Here is an 18482-nt window from a genome sequence, read left to right as displayed (position 1 = left end):
TGACAACTGATGGCCGTCTGACAGGCAGAGGAGAAAAGACACACAGAAGTTTGATACAAAAGGTCAGGCTCCATAGAGCTCCATGTGATGCGGGGGGGGGGATTGATTTTGCTTTAACTCCCCCTAGAGACGGTGGTGGGGGCCATGGGGTTGACACATAGTGACAAAGACTACATCACTGTCTCTTTTGCCTGCTCTAATCAATCCCATCTCTGTCCACTCCTGCTGCCCCCTTCTCTTTGCCGCGCAAGAGTCTCCTTCCTGCTGCATAATCCCCCTGCACCCCCACCTCCCTCCCCCGTGGAGCAAAGGTGACATTAAAAAATATGAAGAAAGATCCCAACACAGACTTATGCAGATTACACCAAGCATTCACCAGGTTTCAGTGAAATCCTGTTCATTTTTATATAGTGCCCTCGTTAGCATTGTCTGCCTGTAATTCCTTAACGAAGGAGCCAACAGCGACATCGCCAGCAGACAATAATGAGGAATAAGTGTTACAGAACAGCTAAAGGGCACATGACTGTCTTAACAAGGTGCAAAGTAAGGTACATGCACATGAGCTAAAGGCCACACCCCCAACCCATGCTAAAGGCCACGCCCCCAACCCATACTAAAGGCCACACACCCAACTCATACTAAAGGCCATGCCCCCAACCCATGCTAAAAGCCACGCCCCCAACCCATGCTAAAAACCACGCCCCCAACCCATGCTAAAGGCCACGCCCCCAACCCCTGTGCCCTAGCTGTGACCGTCAGTCTGAGTACACGGGGCGACCTGTGCTGGGCCCTCTGACCGTGAGGTGCACGACCGAGTTTGCTGAGCAGAATGTCAACGGAAAAAGTCATAGATGAGATTTGCGGGCATGTGTCGAATGGGAAAACCGGAGGAACGGAGGAACTTATAGAAATGACATCGAGAGGCAGGATGCCAGACCGAGACAGCAGCGTACCAAGACGGTGCACTGCTCGTGCAGCGTTTAAATGGACTGACCGCAGACTTGCCTGTTCACTGATTGGCTCCATCTGGAAGTGGGCGTGGCCACAGAGGATGCCCGTGCCTACAACTGTGTCCGCTATAATTTTATCCCTAATTTAATTAGTCATGTGTGATTTTAGCAGTGGCCGCGTAAAGCCGGCTGTTTTAAAGCAGATCACCGTGTCTGTCTGCCGCCGGCGAGGTGGCAGTGGTGGTTTATTGTGATTCACGACCTCAGTGCCGCAGATGAGCCTCATTATTAGCATATGGGCTTATTTCTCATATATCACACGCATCACAGCAGTTGGGAGCCAGGCATCGGACAGACACATGTCCGCTTTGAAAGGGGCAAGATGTCAAGGGGGCGATCGTTTCCAGAACGTTCCCATATTACTATTCTATTATTACGGCAGAAATTACTTTAGTCGCTGTCCTTTCAGCTGAGTATGTCGTTTTGTGAAAGTGGGACTGCTGGGCTGCTGCAAGTTCATTGTTTACCCACAATTCCAAGGGTCGCGATTATCATTACGCAAACAAAAGTGAGAGAAACAGATGGAGAGATTACAGCGGTGAGGGAGGGAAATAAAACATAAAGCTGCATGGTGAAAGGGGCCATGGTAATGCGCACCCCCACCCCCCTCCCCCCCAAACACTGCAAAGGCAGTGACGACTCAGTGGGGGCCAAATCACCCTCTTTGAGCGACCAAACATCCACTCAGGGTTCATTTATGGGAGTCTGGTGGGAGCACAGGGGGGAGGTGAGGCAAATGGCCCCCCTGTGACCAGCGAATGGCGCGCAACAGGCATTAAAGGGCCCTGCCGCAGGTGCCAGGGAGGGGAAGGTGCGTTTACGGTAGCCCCACAGCAAGAAAAGCCGGGGGGTGGCTCAGTACTGCTGGCACCCCCTATCCTCCGATTTCAGATATCCGTCCAGCACCAAGAAGCACCGCTCTTGTTTGAAGGACCAAGCAGGACCAGGTCACAGTGGCCGAACTGTCTTGAATGTTCACTCTAGGTGTTCTCTCTTCTTATCTAGAGAAATACATTCTGGAGACTGATTACCAACAAAAAACATCATCGGAGTCGGAACATGAGCTAACGCGGAAACGTTCTGGAAGCTCGCTGCTCCAATCACCTTCTGCCCTCCCGCCCATATGGTGGAGATTCACAGCTGAGCTGGCGGTGATCACTCATGCTCCCTCGCTGGTAAAGGCAGGAACATGGCGCTTAATTGCCGAGGGAATATATTTAGCAAACAGCTTGTATTGTGCATAAATAAGGTGGATTTCTGCTTATTTATTCTGCAAGCATAATCGTAAGTCAGCGCTAACGAAGCTCGCCCCCACTGAAGCATTTTCTTGGAGATGAGCATGGCTCTCCTGCTTTCTCGTCGGTTCTTGCCACCAAATCACTCAGCCACCACTGCTGGTATAAGGAAAAAGTGTCAGTCATCTGTAAAATCTGACCGCACTGAGGATACGACAGCATCACGCTCTCAGACCCCCAGCCCACAACTTGAGGCTACCTGCCTCTTAAATTCCACTGTTTTTTTTTGCTGCCCATTTGTTTGGTAGCTGTTTATTTAGTGGATGTTTGTTTGATAGCCCATTGGTGGGAGCTTGTTGGGTAGGCAGGTGTTTGGTGGACATTTGTTTGGTATCCCTTGGTTCAGTGGGCGTTTGTTTGGTAGTTATTTGTTTGGTGGGCGTTTGTTTGGTAGCATTTGTTTTGTTGCCATTTATTTAGTGAATGTTTGTTTGGTAGCCTGTTGGTGGGAGTTTGTTTGGTAGCCATGTGTTCAGTGAGTGTTTGATATCCCTTTGTTTTGTGGACCTTTGTCTGGCATCCATTTGTTTGGTAGCTGTTTGTTGGTTGGGCATTTACTTTGGCAACGCTTTGTTTGGTGGGTGTTTGCTTGGTAGCCATTTGTTTAGAGGGCATTTGTTTGGTAGTAGTGCTTTGTTACCCCAGATATGAACCCGGTTGGTTCACTTTCTAGTTCCTACCGATGTTTAGTGACTCTTGCACTCAGATCTTGTTGGATGCTTTTAGGTTCATTGCCTATCCCTGTCGTGGTATTTCTACGATCGACATCACTCCTGGAACCACGGCGGCTAATTAGCATGGCCACAGAACGTGGCTGTACGACAGCTGCGGTGCCCATGCTGGGCGACATATCAGTGGTCCATGGCAATTGGAAGGATTCCAGCCGCTACGCCGGCATGATGTACTACGGTAGAAAAGCAGTTTGTGTAAACGAAGCGAAAAGGGAGCATGGTTGGGGTAATAATTCACCACGGCAACGAACCCTGCTGGAGGGGCGGAAAACAGCAGCCGTGTTTTGAATAGATGGGCGTAGACCGTGACCGTGGCAAGCCATAGAAACAAGGGCAGTCACATGCCCCCCCTCCAAGCCACCACCATAGCCTCGATTTCACAGCAGAGGGGCCGTTCAGAGAATCCACAGACCATGCTTCTCTCTGCCTTCAGGTCAAAAGTCTATACAGAGCCGAGTTTTCCAACAAGCCTCGGGGATCCAGCAGAGGGTGAACTCCAGGTGGAATTGTGGTTTACGCCAAAAAACGGACTGGATGAGCTGTCACAGGTCGGGACGGCATACAGAAATTCATATGACATGCATATGGACAGTGTGCATATTCAGCCCCAGGCATGATCGCAGCAGCTGGCATTGACATTGCGTGGCCAAGCCAGGAATACACATGGTGAGGTGTTCACCTTACCCACTCCCCTGGCTACCTCTCCAGAGCCCCCCCCCCAGCCATACACCCCCTCCCGTGCAGGGCTAATGCACCTCACTACAGTTTGAAGCTCTTTCGAAACTTCCCCTGTACCCAGCATGGCGGTACAGTGCCTCACATGAGAATCCCCCCCCCAGTGAATCACAACACAGCCCTCTGAAACCCCCCAGGAATACAATATGGTTTCTGATATGACCCCCTAGTCCCAAGTGCCATGCTATCCACTGGCTCCACTCTGCTTCATTGGAGGGGGTGGGGGTGGTAGGAGTGTCCATCCACACAGCGGGGGTGTAGCTTACAGTTTATTTTATGGTGATTGGACTATAGAGTGTTACCAACCAACAAACGACACCCCGGGGGTCCCGGGGGCCTCACCTCTGTCGCTGAAGTCGTCCACCAGGATGATCTCGGCGATGAGGTGGTCTGGCGTGCGCCGGGTGACGCTATGGATGGTCCTGAGCAGCGAAGACCAGCCCTCGTTGTGGAAGGGGATGATGATGCTGGTGTTGGGTAGTTTCTCCAGGTAGAGCTTCTGCTTGCAGCTGAGGATGGAGACGAGGAGCGTGAGGGGCGGGGAAAGGGATGCAGGCACGTGTTCCCGAGGGCTGAGGTGTGCCGGGGGTCAGGGAAGTAAATTCAGCGGGACAGTGCAGCAGTATAGACCTGACAGGACCTCACATCACTGAGCAGTGGGGACCTGCCAGGACCTGAGGATTACTCTCTAGTCTTGTACATACTGGCTTAGAAAAAGATCACAGCGCTGACTGTAAATGCAAGTTTTTGGTTGATGAAAGGGATAAAAATGATAGAAATGACGGGATATGTAGAGAGAAACCAACAGCCTTGTCTGTATATAAACTGGAAGGGAAAAAATAAATATTTCCTTCAGACTTTGCTGAAATGTAAGAATATCCACCTTCAATTTCAACCCTGCTTCCTGATCTCGGATCAGTTCCACCTTAAACAGATGAGCAGCCGTTGAACACAGATGGATGGACAGACAAGCCTCATTAATCTTCGTGGCTCACTTCAGAGGGCCGGACATCTCCGGCCCACTGCAGCGACCGGTGCCCCCTGCCCTCCGGTAGCAGCGCTGCCTCGGTACGGGAAACACGGAAAACGGAAAAGCCCACAGGAGCGGGAAGAGCCACGCGCGACATCTGACACGGTGCCAAACCCTCTGAATCTACGGTGACTGACGACCTCGTGGGGGGATCAGCGCTATCAGCGTTTTATTTATGGTGTGAAAGATGTGCCATAAAACAGACGCTGAGGCGACATCTGTGTGTGCGCAGGGTCTGGCCCCCCGCCAGCCTCGGGGCCGCATTAGGGCGCAGCGGGATCTGGCTGGCGGTGAGGCAGCGTCGGCAAAACAGCCTCACAGCTGGGCGGCGGGCTTTGAACCCGAGCGACGGACAGCCCGCCAGAATGCGGGGTCTGGAGGACGAGGGGAAGCTGGCGCGGCACGACGCAGGTATGGCCCACATCTAAAAATAAACAAAATAAATTAGGCGTCACTAATAAAATCTGCATAATTGAATTCCGGCCCAAATAGACATTATTATTATCAACACTCGGCTGCGTCGCTGATGACTGTAATTATCATCATTTGCACTGCTATGTATTTCACCGGAGCACTTTGCTCAGGACTTGAACAAGCAAGCTTCTGGATTAAAAAAAGAAAGCTGCACACCCTCGGGCCCTTTGTATGTGATTATTTCATTGGTCAGGTCTCTAAGCTTGAGCGTTATTGGCGGGCGAGTAGAGTAAGTAAAATGAGCGGGTCCGTCAGATGTGGACCGGCTCTAACTTCCCGAGTGCCGAGGAAACAGGCACGCCGGCCCTCATTCCGGCTTGACAGCCCCCCTCCCCCCTTCCCGTCTGCTGCTGTCATCGTTTCCGTAGCTAATTAAAATCCGTGCCTGGTAGGGGAGGCGGGACGCGGCGTATAGCAGGAACAGGAGCTCCCACCGATCCCACGACACACTCACCCGACGATGTTAAGAACGGCAGCTGTTATTTTGGTCTTGTTTTAGGTTATGGACAGCGAACAAAAGCTTAGCAGGAGAGAGGGGGGGGCATGAGTGCGGTGCGGCCTGCAGAAGCACACAGGAAAGGCGGGGGGGGGGGCAGTTTGACTGGAACCCAGGTCAGTTATAAGTAGGGAGACAGATTCGTCCAAATGGCTGCTTTGGTATAGATGACCGGTTTTATGTGTGAGATGTTCAGTGACGAACCACGCCGGTTCTGCTAGCCCGGGATCCGGCAGCACGGCGACTGTCTTATTTGAGCGACTGCCTCTGGGTTGAGAAGCAGCTCAAGGGCCAGGCCGGGTCGGGCTGGGCCAGCTCTGAGCAAAGCCTAATGACGCGTGGCAGGCGTTTCTGGAACTACAGCTGTCTGGGGCAAGAATAATTACTCACCAATCTGTCAGGAAGCTCGCTGGCGATATTCTTAATCACAGCAAAGTGCTGATGGCAGGACACCCACCCCCCTGTGCAAACTGGCACCTCTGGTCTGGATGGCAATTGCATGGCCGCCAAAATGCCCCCTCCTTCTTAACACCTGTTTTATATCCTCACATCCCTCCCCATTCCTGCTTCCTCGACCCTGTCTTTGGCAACCTGTGGATATGTGAGTCTGTATCCCAGTCTGTGTGTATCTCGCTATGTATTTCTTGGTATGTGGTTCATCTGTTTTCTTTGTGTGTTTTGTTTCTGGGTGTTCTGTTTGTGTGTCTGTGCTGGTGGGTGTAGGCAAGTGTGTTTTGTGTGTGCGTTGTTTGTGTGAGTGCTTTTCTCCACGTGTTTTGTTCACGTGTGTATTTTGTTCATGTGTGTTTTGTTCAAAAGCGTTTGTCTGTGTGTGTTTATTCCTGTGTTTGTGTGTTTTGTTCCTTTGTGTGTGTGTGTGTGTTGTGTTCCTTTGTGTGTGTGTGTTGTGTTCCTTTGTGTGTGTGTGTGTGTGTTGTGTTCCTTTGTGTGTGTTTGTGTGTTTTGTTCCTTTGTGTGTGTGTGTGTGTGTGTGTGTTGTGTTCCTTTGTGTGTGTGTGTGTGTGTGTGTTGTGTTCCTTTGTGTGTTTTGTTCGTTTGTGTGTATTCTCCAGGGTTTCGAACAGATGACTCACGTCGGGTGCCGGATGTCGGGCAGAGATCGCTCCAGGGCGATGTTGTCGCTCACGTAGATGTTGAAGCCGTTGTCTCTGTAGGCAGAATCATCGCACTCGTCCTCTGCCAGCGGATAGGGCTTCCCTTGCTCCCCTTTGCCTGTTGGTGGGGGCGGGGGGGGGGGGGAGGCATAGACACAGTGAGTTCCAGTCAGACATGACTGGGGTACTGAACTCCTGGCCCCTCAAACCAGAGAGGAGAGAAAGTGAAGCTCACTTTGGTCTGTAGTGTGTTGGTATAACCACCCCACCGAAGGAGGAGAGGCTGCAGCGACAGGCAGGAGCAGAAATAAACTGCGTGCCCTCCCCAATATGGTCCCTAATGATCTGGGGGAGCTTTATATAGCCTGGAGCAGCTCATACTACTCTCCACACCTTCTGTAAAACTCACCGTCGTGGTCAGTGCAGAATCTCACACCCCAGACGTTTCACCAGCTGAGTCTGAGGCTCTCTGCTGACCACACTGTTGATGCTGATCTGTAGCAAACTGGAATCAGTTTACGGGCGGGCGGGTGCGGAGGGGGCGGAGAGTGACGGAATAGAAGTGCGCTATCAGAGAGCGACGGGGCGTGCTCAGGTTAAATGCTGCAAGTCGTTAGCTGGGCATGATGTCAGCTAGCTGTTGTTAATGGTGGTGGTGGTTGGGGGGGGACCATTAAACCTTACTGATAAGTTGATGACAATGAGCGTGTTTAAGGTGTTTACCAAGAGAACCTTAAAAAAACACTCCTAAATAATATTTGCTGCTTGGAATTAGACCCTAACTGTGAAAGGATGCACAAAACGGCATCAGCAGAAAGACAAGCGTGACACGTGGCCGTGGTTATCCGGGAAAAGCAGGTTGCCCTCCACAAATACACAGTTAATTCTCTGTGACAGCGTGCGTCCAAGATGCGACGGCATCCTGACGGAAAGCATGACATTTTAAACGGAACGCCATCCTCGCGATGCGATAAGAGGCGAGCTGGAGCCGCTCCACGCCGGAGAAAGCAAAACAAAACGGGGAAAAAAAAAACACAGGAACTCTGCCAAATTCATCCTCGTTTGCGAGTCGTGCCGAAGCGGCGACTGATTCGAGCGGGTGACGCTGTCAAGGAGGATGCGATGGGGGTGAGCAACGCGGGGGGATGTCGCGTCTTTATAGCTGCAAACGAAAGCGCGCTCGTTTATGGGTCTGTCGTCTTGACGACGTCTACGATTCAGAAACACGCATCGCGGCACCTGAGATCTTAATAAGGCAGCTGATTATTCCCCGAAGCCCGTTATGAGATGTCCCCTTGCTGGAGGCTCTGTGCCGGGGGGGGGGGGGGGTGATTCTGCCCAGGCGTGATTATAGAAGCCCCCAGGACCAGGGGAACACCAGCTCAAAACCAGATAGCACAGCGTCAACGGGGAGGAAAATCTCATTGCCAGGGAAAGACGTTCAGCTTGGTATTCTGTCTCCCACAGGCCATGCCAGCGACGTCGGAGATGGCAGTGAGGCCACGGACACATCTTAGCGTGGAAAGGGGGAGCGAATCAAGGGAAGACGACCCGCAGGTGACTCCTCTCTCATCAGACCATCATACTCTCGGCGACTGCCCAGCAAAATGCCAATGCGAAGATGCCCCTACGAAGGAGATCCATTTGGGAGCCCGTGATGAAGTGAGACCCCCACGGGGGGGGGCTATTCTATTGCAGACAGGCAGCGCTGACCCCCCTGGATCGGTGTCGGCATATAGATAGAAATGAACGTTTTTCTTTTTTTATAGGGCCTTGCGCTTTAGCGACCTCCTCGGCAACGAGCAGCCACCCGGGCTTTCAATCGAGATCGTCCCAAAGATCCTCCGTGAAACAATTTCCCGAAATGTCATGCCGGTTTAACCCGAGCGGCTGGCACTCCGAGCGTGCCTTTGCAGCTCCGTTGCCAAGGAAACCAGAGTGACTCGGAGACGGGGGGGGGGTCCATACAGTGTATAATATCCTACCTCTGCGCTCTGCTTTTTTTTCCCCCGCGATAATTAATGACAATAAAAATAGATATTCGAAGTGCACAGGGCTCCAATTTAACCCTGGCCCGCTGACAACTTCCTTAAACCTTTTCCCCCCCAGATGTATGGAGACAATTAGCCTCTTTGTGTCAGTTAGTGACCTTTCCAAATGAGCGAACACCTTCAGTGAAATGCTAATAAATTACCATAATTTGCCAATGAATAAGCCATACTTGCCGGCATCAGCCCGCGGTGTTGTGTCAGCTTTTTGCTCGTTTGTACACTTCCTGTCGAAGGCCTCGGGCCGTTCTGCAAACTTTAGCATGAAGCTAAGCTGCTAATTGGCACTAATTAAAAAAAAAAGAGAAAACCTTCAAATCTTAAAAAGTTTGAAGGTGTTATTAGTGGCGTCAGAGGGGCATCATTCAGGGGGTCCAGTACTTGACAGGGGCCCTTGAGTAAAACTGAATGGTGGGCAGGGGACCTAGAATTTATAGGTATGCTCCTGTGTGTATTAATATGTAGAGACCCTGCCATGAGGATTTATAGTGAAATAAATATACAGTATATATATAATGTAAGATTTATATAGAAATATACTGTATCATTCCATCAAAATCAGTTTGGATGCCAGCTTGCACTGGACCCTGAGGAATTGTCTGGAGTCTGTACAGCATTTCCTCCGCTAAATGTGCCCTGCATGAGTGCCGAATAGCAGCGGGGGGCTCCTGGGGAGGTCAGCCCCACATACCGACACGCAGCTCGTCCCTCCTGATGCTCTCGTTGTCGTGCCAGTCCCTCCTCCTCAAGCCGTCCGTCCATGTGTACAGGTGTCCATCGTTCAGGCCCAGTGGGAAACCCTGGGGAGGACAGATGACAGGAGGGGGGGAAGGGGAGTCATGGGGGGGGGGGAAAAGCTGCTTTCACGAGTCTTTTGGGATCCTGGTGGTAGTTTCACTCCTTAGAACAGCCGACAATCCTTTTTTAAACCAAGGATTGAGTTTTGCAGGCATATCTGAACGCAGAATTTCGGGGCAGGACTTAGTAAGCTTAGGACAGGGAATGCAGAGCGGGATGAAGGAGATGGGTACGGGACAGCAGCCTGCCTCTGGTGTATTAGTGAACACCCTGACTAAGCATATTAGAGGCATGCTAACCACATATGATAGTGAGTGTGGTAACCGAGTGTGCTAACACACTGTGTTAGTGACATGCTAATAAATTGGTTAGCGACGTGCTAACCGATCATTGCAGTTTTTCCTTAGCTGATGCAGCTAATCCAAATGACAGGATATGATGCGTCTGTCCTGTGCCACATCACACCCCTGAAGGCTACACTCAGTAAAACGACACATTTTGAGGCCCATTCCCAGGAGGCTGGCCTAGCTGCGGACTGTGGAGGGGGCTATGGAGCGGCTCAGCTGAGCTTGATGGCAGCAAACCCATGGGGGGGGGAACCCCCAGGGATTCGAGCAAAACACCGGCCAGCATTTTCCTGCAGATCGAATGAGATCCTCCTCCATTTGGTTTGGTGCCTCGTTTAGAGGCGGGACGTAATGAAGACTGTGGAAAATCGGTGTGTCAGTCGCTCTCAGAGTGTCTCTCGCAAACATCGTGTGGCAGGTGTGGGCTCCCTCCTGTCTGGGTCACGGTGAGCAGAGTGCTGCTGTCACTCCTGCCTGACGAAAGACAGGTGCACAAACAATCTGTTCCAGCAAAAGTTACCCCCCCTTTTTGTCTGTCCCTCTCTCTCTCTCTCTCTCTCTGCCTCTGTCTCTCTAACACTCCTTCTGTTTGTCCATCTCTAATTTCTCTCTAATTCCGCCTCTATACGCTTTCACTTGTCCTCCGTCTCCCTCTCTCCATCCACCTCCCTCACTCTCATCTTTTCTCCCTCTGTTTCACTCTCCCTCTTTCTCCCTCCGTTCATCTCATCCCCTCATTCTTCCTCTTTCACCGTCTCCGTCTCTTGTTGTCTTTCATGTCACACTCTCTCTATCTGTCCATCTGTTCCCCGTTCTCCGTCTCCGTCTCTCGCAGCCTCTTTCACTCCTTCTGTTTCTCTTTTCTCCCCCCCCACCCCCAGTCGCACTTGGTTCTGTGCTGACATAAACAAATGTCCATCATTTCCATCTTTAATTAATCCATTATTACCCCCACCCCACCATCCCTTACAGCAGCGAGGAGTTAAATCACATGACCGGAGCGAGAGTGGAATTCCTTGCAGCACGGCACCGTGATCCGGGTCAGAACCTCGCATGCAGCAGGACGACCGGAAAATAAAAACAGTAGAAAAAGTAACATTCAATTAAATCTGCTCCTACTGAGATAAGAGGAATTTGTTGAAGCAGCACCAGGCAGCGATGGCCTTATTACTGCTTAAACTTTTAAATCAATCCTTCGGAGACCTTCTGCTGTGTTAGCAAGAGTTTCTCTGTGGTTCCCGGCCCCCCACCCTGGCACATGTATCTGGGCTCCTGTTTAACATAATAAGTTCCTCACGCTCCACTGTTGGGGCCACCTGATCATTTGCACAATAATTACTTACAGGAGAAAAAACCTGAATATAAAACTGTGTAAAACCTTAAGCGCATCTCTGTGGCCTGAACACAAGAACACCCAGCACAGCTTCTCCCCACCTGAGGGACGCCAGCCTTCTGCGATCCAGCCGCGCTGTTTTTCCACACAAATCGCCGGGGCCGTCTCCAGAGCTTAGCAGCAGGTCCTCAGAGAGGAGCAAACGCAGAAGACATGCGTGTGATCACGAGAAGAACACGCTGCCAGTCTGGATTCAGCACTGGGGGGCAGGGGACGGGGACGGGGACGTACATTTGTCACAGAGCTCCCAAACCTCCTCCAGTTAAGAGGTTTAAAGATCCTGCTGTGAAAGCACACGCAGCTGACAAGCTACATGCCCATAATGGAGACCCTGAGTCATGCGTCACCTTCGAAACAACCCATTTCTCCAACGATTAATGTGATTCAGAGCACTATATAGGACCGGGGAAGGTGCGACTACCTGAGCCGTGTAAGATCTAGCTCATATATCTACTGCCTGCACAGAGCCTTTACTTGGCTGACCGAAGCGACCTGCAGGATGCCCCCTCTGATGCACCCCGAGCTTTCAGCGCCCTGCCCAGGGAGGTTCGCGAGCAGCGTCAAGCATCAGCACTTCAGGAGCGAGACGGAGGCATCACCATTTCCTTATTGTGGCATTATAGCGAGGCCCATTTAGATTACCTAGCATGCTCCACCCTCACTGGTGTCTGTCACACACACAAACAAACACACGCACACACAGGTTAGCAATTATATCTTTGTGGGGACTCCCCATTCATTTCTATGGGGAAAACTCTAATCCCAACATGATGACCTTAACCCCTACCCAGCCCTAACCTTAACCATAAGCAACCAAGCAAAATACAAGATGTTTGCCATTTTTATTTTTGGATCTTTGTGGGCACCCGAAAAATGGTCCCCACAACAAAAAAAGGTTTTTTATTAGATTGTGGGGGACAATTCGTATTATAAGTAACATAAACCTAATCCACACACACATGCAGGCACAGAAAACCCACGGCTACCCGCTCCCGGGATAACGGAGCCAGTCGCCATAGCAGCCGCCGCGCGGAAAGGGTGCGCGGCAGGTTTATGCCGATATCGATTCCATAAGCGCCAGGGAAAAAAACAGGTGGGAAGAGAGAGAAAGAAAAATCTACAAAATTAGAGAAATGACTGACGTCAGTCCTGGTCACATGGTGCCTGGACTGGGGGGCGTGGCTCCAGAAACACGGCTCGCGACTGTGTGGAGGTCAAACGGGTCCCACAGACCCGGGGGCGTCCTTAGTGGGGGGTGGGGGCGTCCTGCCAGGATATGCCTTGCGGCCGGCGGCGTCCCGGTTTCATTTTAGAAACCGCCAGAGGCATCAGTTATCGCGGCCCTGGCCTGAAATCTACCCATAATGCTCTGTTCAGGGCCAAACCTGTCTTCCATACGCCTCCATGAACCAGAATGGAGACCTAAAAACGGACCTAGTGTTTTTCCGGCTCGGCACTCGTCCGGAGCGGGATGTTGACGGTGCTGTGAGCGTGTTTGGAAAGCATCACCGCAAGATGATAGCAGTGCGGGGGCTCGGTGACAGAAAGCGACGGATGTGTCAGATGAGAGAGGCGTGAGACGTTTAAGCCTCACGGGAACGCTGGTGTTCTGATCCAAAAAGGCCCGGCTGTGTGTTACTCATCAGAAACCTCAGCCGTGGTCCTGTTTACTCACAACAGAGAACTAAGGCGACTCCCAACCAGCGCCATCTTCACCTCACTTGTCACCCCCCCCGAGCCGCGGTCCCGACCGGCCCATCCAGCGACACAGCCCCCGACCGGTGCCCTCCTCCCCTCACCTGCCACGCCTCCTCCCCAAGCCGTGATCCCCAGCGGCCCATCTGACGATATGACCCCCGACCGCCGCCCATCTCACCTCGTCTGTCGCCCCTCCTTCCCACAGCCTGGCTCTCTCATTCCTCCTCATTTCCACTTAATATCCAAAGAAACACCTGACTTCATAGAGCCAGGCAGGGAATCTCGTTAGCGGACTGAAACCCACCCCCCTGCCAGGCCTGTCCTGCACCCCCCCCTCACGGTAGGCCTGCCGACTGATGCACGCAACTGAAGTTTTCCATCATCTCCCACTTACCTCCCCCACCCCCCGCCCAACAAAACCTGCTTTTTCCATCATTAGGCACGATGCCAGATGCGCCTCGATCCAGGAATCATTTAATGGTGACTAATGAAGGAGCTAATTAATATTAATGAGGCGCAGCAGAGGGTGCCGTCCTGCAGGGTGCGCATCAGTGCAGAGAGAGCCGCCGCGGCTCACGGTGTCTCTTCACTATGCGCCTGCCTCCCATCGCAAGGCTGCAAGAACAGCACAGGGGGTATGTTTGGTGAAAATGGACATGGAACAAGGTACATGGAACGGTACCACAAACGGGAAGAGAGGAGATGGCTGCTGACAGTGCTGGGGACACCTGACACCTCAACAGGGTTGTAAAGGGGTGGTAAATTTCCAGAAACTTCCCATGGAAAGGTTTCTGGAAAGTTAAGCTGGGGAAGTTTGGAAACATTCCAAGTTGGAAACTTTCCACGGAAATGAATGGGAATTAATGGAAAATTCCCAGAATTTTGCAACTCTACACTTAACTCTGACCGCTCTGCTCTCTGATTGGTCGGGAGATTGTAACTGCACAGGAACATTGGAACTGGGGTCCTGGGGAATGTTATGTCATGCCACTGTGTGCTTTGGATTGTCTACAGATGGTATGACTCGACAAATCATGTCAGCTGATAGCATAGTGGGAGTGTGTCAGCAATTGGTGGGGTCTCAGTGCAGCTGTGCCTGGGTGGGGGGGGATGTTATATTTTAAAAACAGCAGCCCCCCACAACCGCTACACAGAACTAAAGGAAAGACCCAAAAGGGACATTTAATATGGAAAACTGCCAAATCAGGAAAGTCCCCCCCAACAGTGATTTGTAAACTTTACTTCTTCCGTCAAAAGCCAACACAGAAGCGGCAGATGATTTTTCTCACGAAATTAAATCTCTCCAATGTCTGCCTCCCCTCGGGAATCACCGAGGAACATCTGAGGAACGAGGAACCAGCGGTAAATACTTCACAGGATGTCCATGCTGATGCCACACCCATGCAGCGAGACGGCCTGTCATCCGGAAGGCGAGTCACGTTTCTCTTACCCTATTAGTCAAAGAAATTACGTCGAAGGGGCTCAGTCTTGGTAATTGGACGAATGGTGCCTAAGCCCCGCCCCTTTATGTGCTTGCTTGCTATGGATCAGTAAATCCACAGCCTTCCTGTCAGTTTTCAGTTTCTGTCAATCATCGGCCTATAAGCAGTGGGTTTAACCAGCCCAGAGTAATCAGACACAGAGTGGGCTCCTCTCATCGCTACTTGAGTCTGAGATGTTAAAGAACAAAGGTGTTTTTGGCACAAAACCAGAGCTTCAGCATTTAAAGTATGTTTCACAAGCACATTTCACATTCCCGGGCGCCATCCTTTTCCACGGCAGCCGCTATCAGGTTCCTGGAGGACCAGAGTGCCCATATGCACACTGGATTCCTCTCCGCTGGCCTGCGCTAAAAGCTAATTAGCTTAGATAGTAGCTACATTGTCCGTCAAGTGCTAATGGATGAGGGCAGCTGTGTGTTATTCCTGCACACCAGAGGTAGTGTTGGTACCAGGACACGCGGCACTGCACGCGCTCATCATGACGGGTGGGAACATGCCCTGACCCTATTCCAGTGATCAGATTGGCAGACTCGCGGCCATGAGGACAGCAACTTGAACCCCTTCAGCCGAATTACTGTCGGACGGTGAGGGTGCACCTCTCAGTAACGGGCACTACAGTCTGTGAGCTTACAGCTTAATCCGAACATCCTCACTGACGCTGCCTGTCAGAAATCCCAGCTTGCTGCCTCGCCTTAGAAGAAACTTCAGAATCTTTGATCCTTCTTAGAACAGGAAGGGGGTCCCTCAGTCAACAGGCAGCAGGACCTGAGCCCCGGGTTCGACCCTAGACTCTCTGAGGCTGCCTCACAACCTGTTTCACTCTGACGATCAAACTGTGGAGCTTCTTCACTCAGGGTGGGGGGTGACTTAGATTACAGGGGGGGGCATTGAGACCTCAAGTTACCGGTGTTTGTAAATGAAGAATGCCTTTAACGCCTGGTTCCTGATTATCAGGATGCTGCATAAATCCATCGAAGATTTTCTGACCGTGTGACGCAGCCTGGTCTTGGACGACATGCATAAGCGAAGCTAAGCATTAATGAGGAGAGCGCCCCCTGCTGTCAGAGGTTGGGTGTAGGGCAGCAAGACATGTTAGCTCTGCTCCTGGCAGCTTCGGGGCTCATTATATCAGCCCTCCTCATCTCATCACCCCAGAAACCGCCAAGTCCGGAAGGAGGGTCCGTCTCGTCTGAGGAGGAGGTCTGGATTTCAAGCTGGAAGGCACGGATACAGAGCCAGTGGTTCAGTCTGGATCTCACTCTTACTGGTTCTGCTCCATAGCTCTGTGTTTCATTGTTTAATAGACATGGTTTTTATGAAGAACCACACACTGTAATCTATGGCTGACAGAGTTTGGTAATTCAGGTCCAGAGAGTACAAATCCAGACCGGGATTTTATTTCAACCACCCAGTTGAGTACTCTGTGACTGTGACTATTTATGCTCAACTGGTTGGTTGAAACAAAATCCCGGTCTGGACTTTTATTCTCTGGACCTGAATTACCCAACTCTGATGGCTGACCTTCTGCTTTTATTATCATTGTTGTCGTCATTATTAATATGATTATTATAATGATGATTAGGGGATTCTCATAGCTAGCTAATTTTATTTAGGGCAGGGTAATGATGTTCTGCCTCTTACCTATTTATAATGACTCCGCTTTACCTGAAACAATTCAGGTCAAATGTTTCCCTCCTAGGCATAGCTGGGGGGGGGCGTGAGGTAGGGGGGTGGAGGGGGCTCTGGAGGTTTGAATTGGATCAGGCGCTTAATCTCACTTTACACGTCGTAACGAGCAGCACGGCCAGCCACATTAGCGCATTAACAACAGGCCGCTGAGTTACTCTGGGAATGGCGCTGCCTAGTGGTCAGAATTACAGCTGCAGGTTATGTCGCATTAAAGGCATGTGCGCTGTGGCAACATTACCCAAAACACACTCGCAATTGGCCTGACACACTGCACACCTCACGTTTAACCAGTAGGGGGGGCAGCAGTTAAAGTACCCACTTCTGGGCTCAGTGGCGCGTCCTTGTGTGGATTATATACATGCGTAAGGTCACAGTCTCTGCAAAGGACTGTTACGATAGATAATGGATGATCCTAAGCAGCAAGAAAGTCGGCCATCTGTGTCGCCCGTGGGCTCACAGAGTGCCTGTCAGCTGAGTTTCATGGCGGGGGGGGGGGAATCGCACTTGGGGGCCATTCTTCTGCCTGCTTCTTATCGCCTGTCTGCCCCCAGAAGGGCACTGGCCTCAAAAAGCACCCCCCTAAATCACACTCCCGGTCCCTCCTCTTTCGTCATCCAGAATTTTCCAGATTTTTAAAACAATGTCCATCTGCAACACTGTTAATAACTCCGACTGTCTGTAATCTACCCAACCTGCTCTTCCAGGATCCTACAGGCTTTGGGTGATGGCGTCGGAAACTGCGATAGCGACGAGGCCACTGGCGGGCCTCCCGGCTTCGTGTGGATCTGCGGTTTCCCCAGATTCTGGTTTCAGGGCCCCCCCTTAGCTGACCGCGAGTCCAATGGGGGCGTCAGTCAACGTTAACCGGGGTTAATAAAATGTCAGCGCGAGCCGCGCCACTTCAGGCGACGGTAAATCTATCTGAGGACTCCTGGTCCTTCACGAAAAACTCGCGCTGACCTTCGCTAAGGCGGCGAGATCAAGGAGGAACCAGAGAACAAGCGGGTGAAATGAAGGAATTTTATATATCGTGACCTCGAACGAGGTCAAAAATGACCAGAATGTAGCTGTATTATTTCGGGGAAACTAAGAGAAGATTCAGTGAATCGGAAAAAGGCTACAAGCGCCTGGAAAAAGTTAAAGGATAAGGAAGCGATGGACTCAACAAACGGGCCTTTGGGAAGCACGCAGATCCGGAGGGAAGGGGGAACGTTCCAAAGCGCCGTCTGCCTCGACCTGATGATTGATAATAATAAAGTACAAAGGCCCAGAAGATGAGAAACGACAGCGGTGGTTTGATGAGGCCGTGACTCACGCTGTATTATGTAGGTAAATATTTAAGTGTGGAGTAGCAGCGCCCCCAAACAGCGACATCTGTGCGGATTTCTGTCGTTTTATAGGTGTGATAATCGAGGACGGCATCTCAGCTGGGGAGGGGGGGGGGAGTTATATACTCTGCCTAACAACGAGGAACTCAGTGCATAAAAATAGACGGGGAAGGCAGCGGGTTCGAAAGGGAAATATAACACCGCCACCATGGATACATGATGCGAAATGCTCTGAGAGCTGAAAGCACATGCCCCCCCCCCCCAATTCAAGCACCTTGTTCTCCCTTAGAACCTGCTGTAGAACCGCTATCACCCTCTAGTGGCCAGGCAGGAATGTGAAATGCAGGCACCACCCCTGGCCTGCTTGCTTCTCTAATGACCCCACCCAGCCCCCGTCACTAATGGTACCTCATGCTACTGTTTTGCCATTTTAAAATTCAAGGTTATTGCTTCTTCCAAACAACTCGGTATGAATGGTTTCCCATGATGCATTGCCGTGCCCTGCCGTAGCCCATCCGGGCAGCCGCCAGATCTGGCCTCAGCCAAATCCTATCGTTTTTACATTCAGATCACTGCTGAGTGTTGTGAAATTAGCTTGGTAATTATGGCTCCTGTCTCCTGCACAGGGCCGAAAGGGGTGGGCTCTCACATCCCGCCGGGGACGCCAGAACGCTGCTGGATCCAGTCCTGCCTCGGCATCGACTCACACAATATGAGGTCCTATTTAATCCAAGCCTCCTTTCCACTGACGTTCTCAATCTTCGGGCGTGTTGTAAGTAAACGACGTTAATTA

The 18482-nt window shown here is 51.4% G+C and overlaps 1 protein-coding gene across 1 annotated transcript in view; it reads right to left on the bottom strand.

Moving 5' to 3' along the window:
* galntl6 (polypeptide N-acetylgalactosaminyltransferase like 6) overlaps positions 1-18482 on the bottom strand; it is a 98996-nt gene that overhangs the window by 67533 nt on the left and 12981 nt on the right. Inside the window, exons 3-5 of the mRNA XM_048996545.1 lie at positions 9626-9734; positions 6866-7004; positions 4114-4280 (exon numbers count right to left, since the gene is read on the bottom strand). Coding sequence (XP_048852502.1) covers positions 4114-4280; positions 6866-7004; positions 9626-9734 — 415 coding nt within the window. The remainder of the gene's footprint in view (positions 1-4113; positions 4281-6865; positions 7005-9625; positions 9735-18482) is intronic.

Source organism: Brienomyrus brachyistius, chromosome 25, assembly GCF_023856365.1.
Source record: "Brienomyrus brachyistius isolate T26 chromosome 25, BBRACH_0.4, whole genome shotgun sequence".
In the NCBI taxonomy this organism is placed as follows: domain Eukaryota; kingdom Metazoa; phylum Chordata; class Actinopteri; order Osteoglossiformes; family Mormyridae; genus Brienomyrus; species Brienomyrus brachyistius.
Note: the sequence above shows the minus strand (reverse complement) of the source record. Positions and strands in the feature narration are given on the sequence as shown.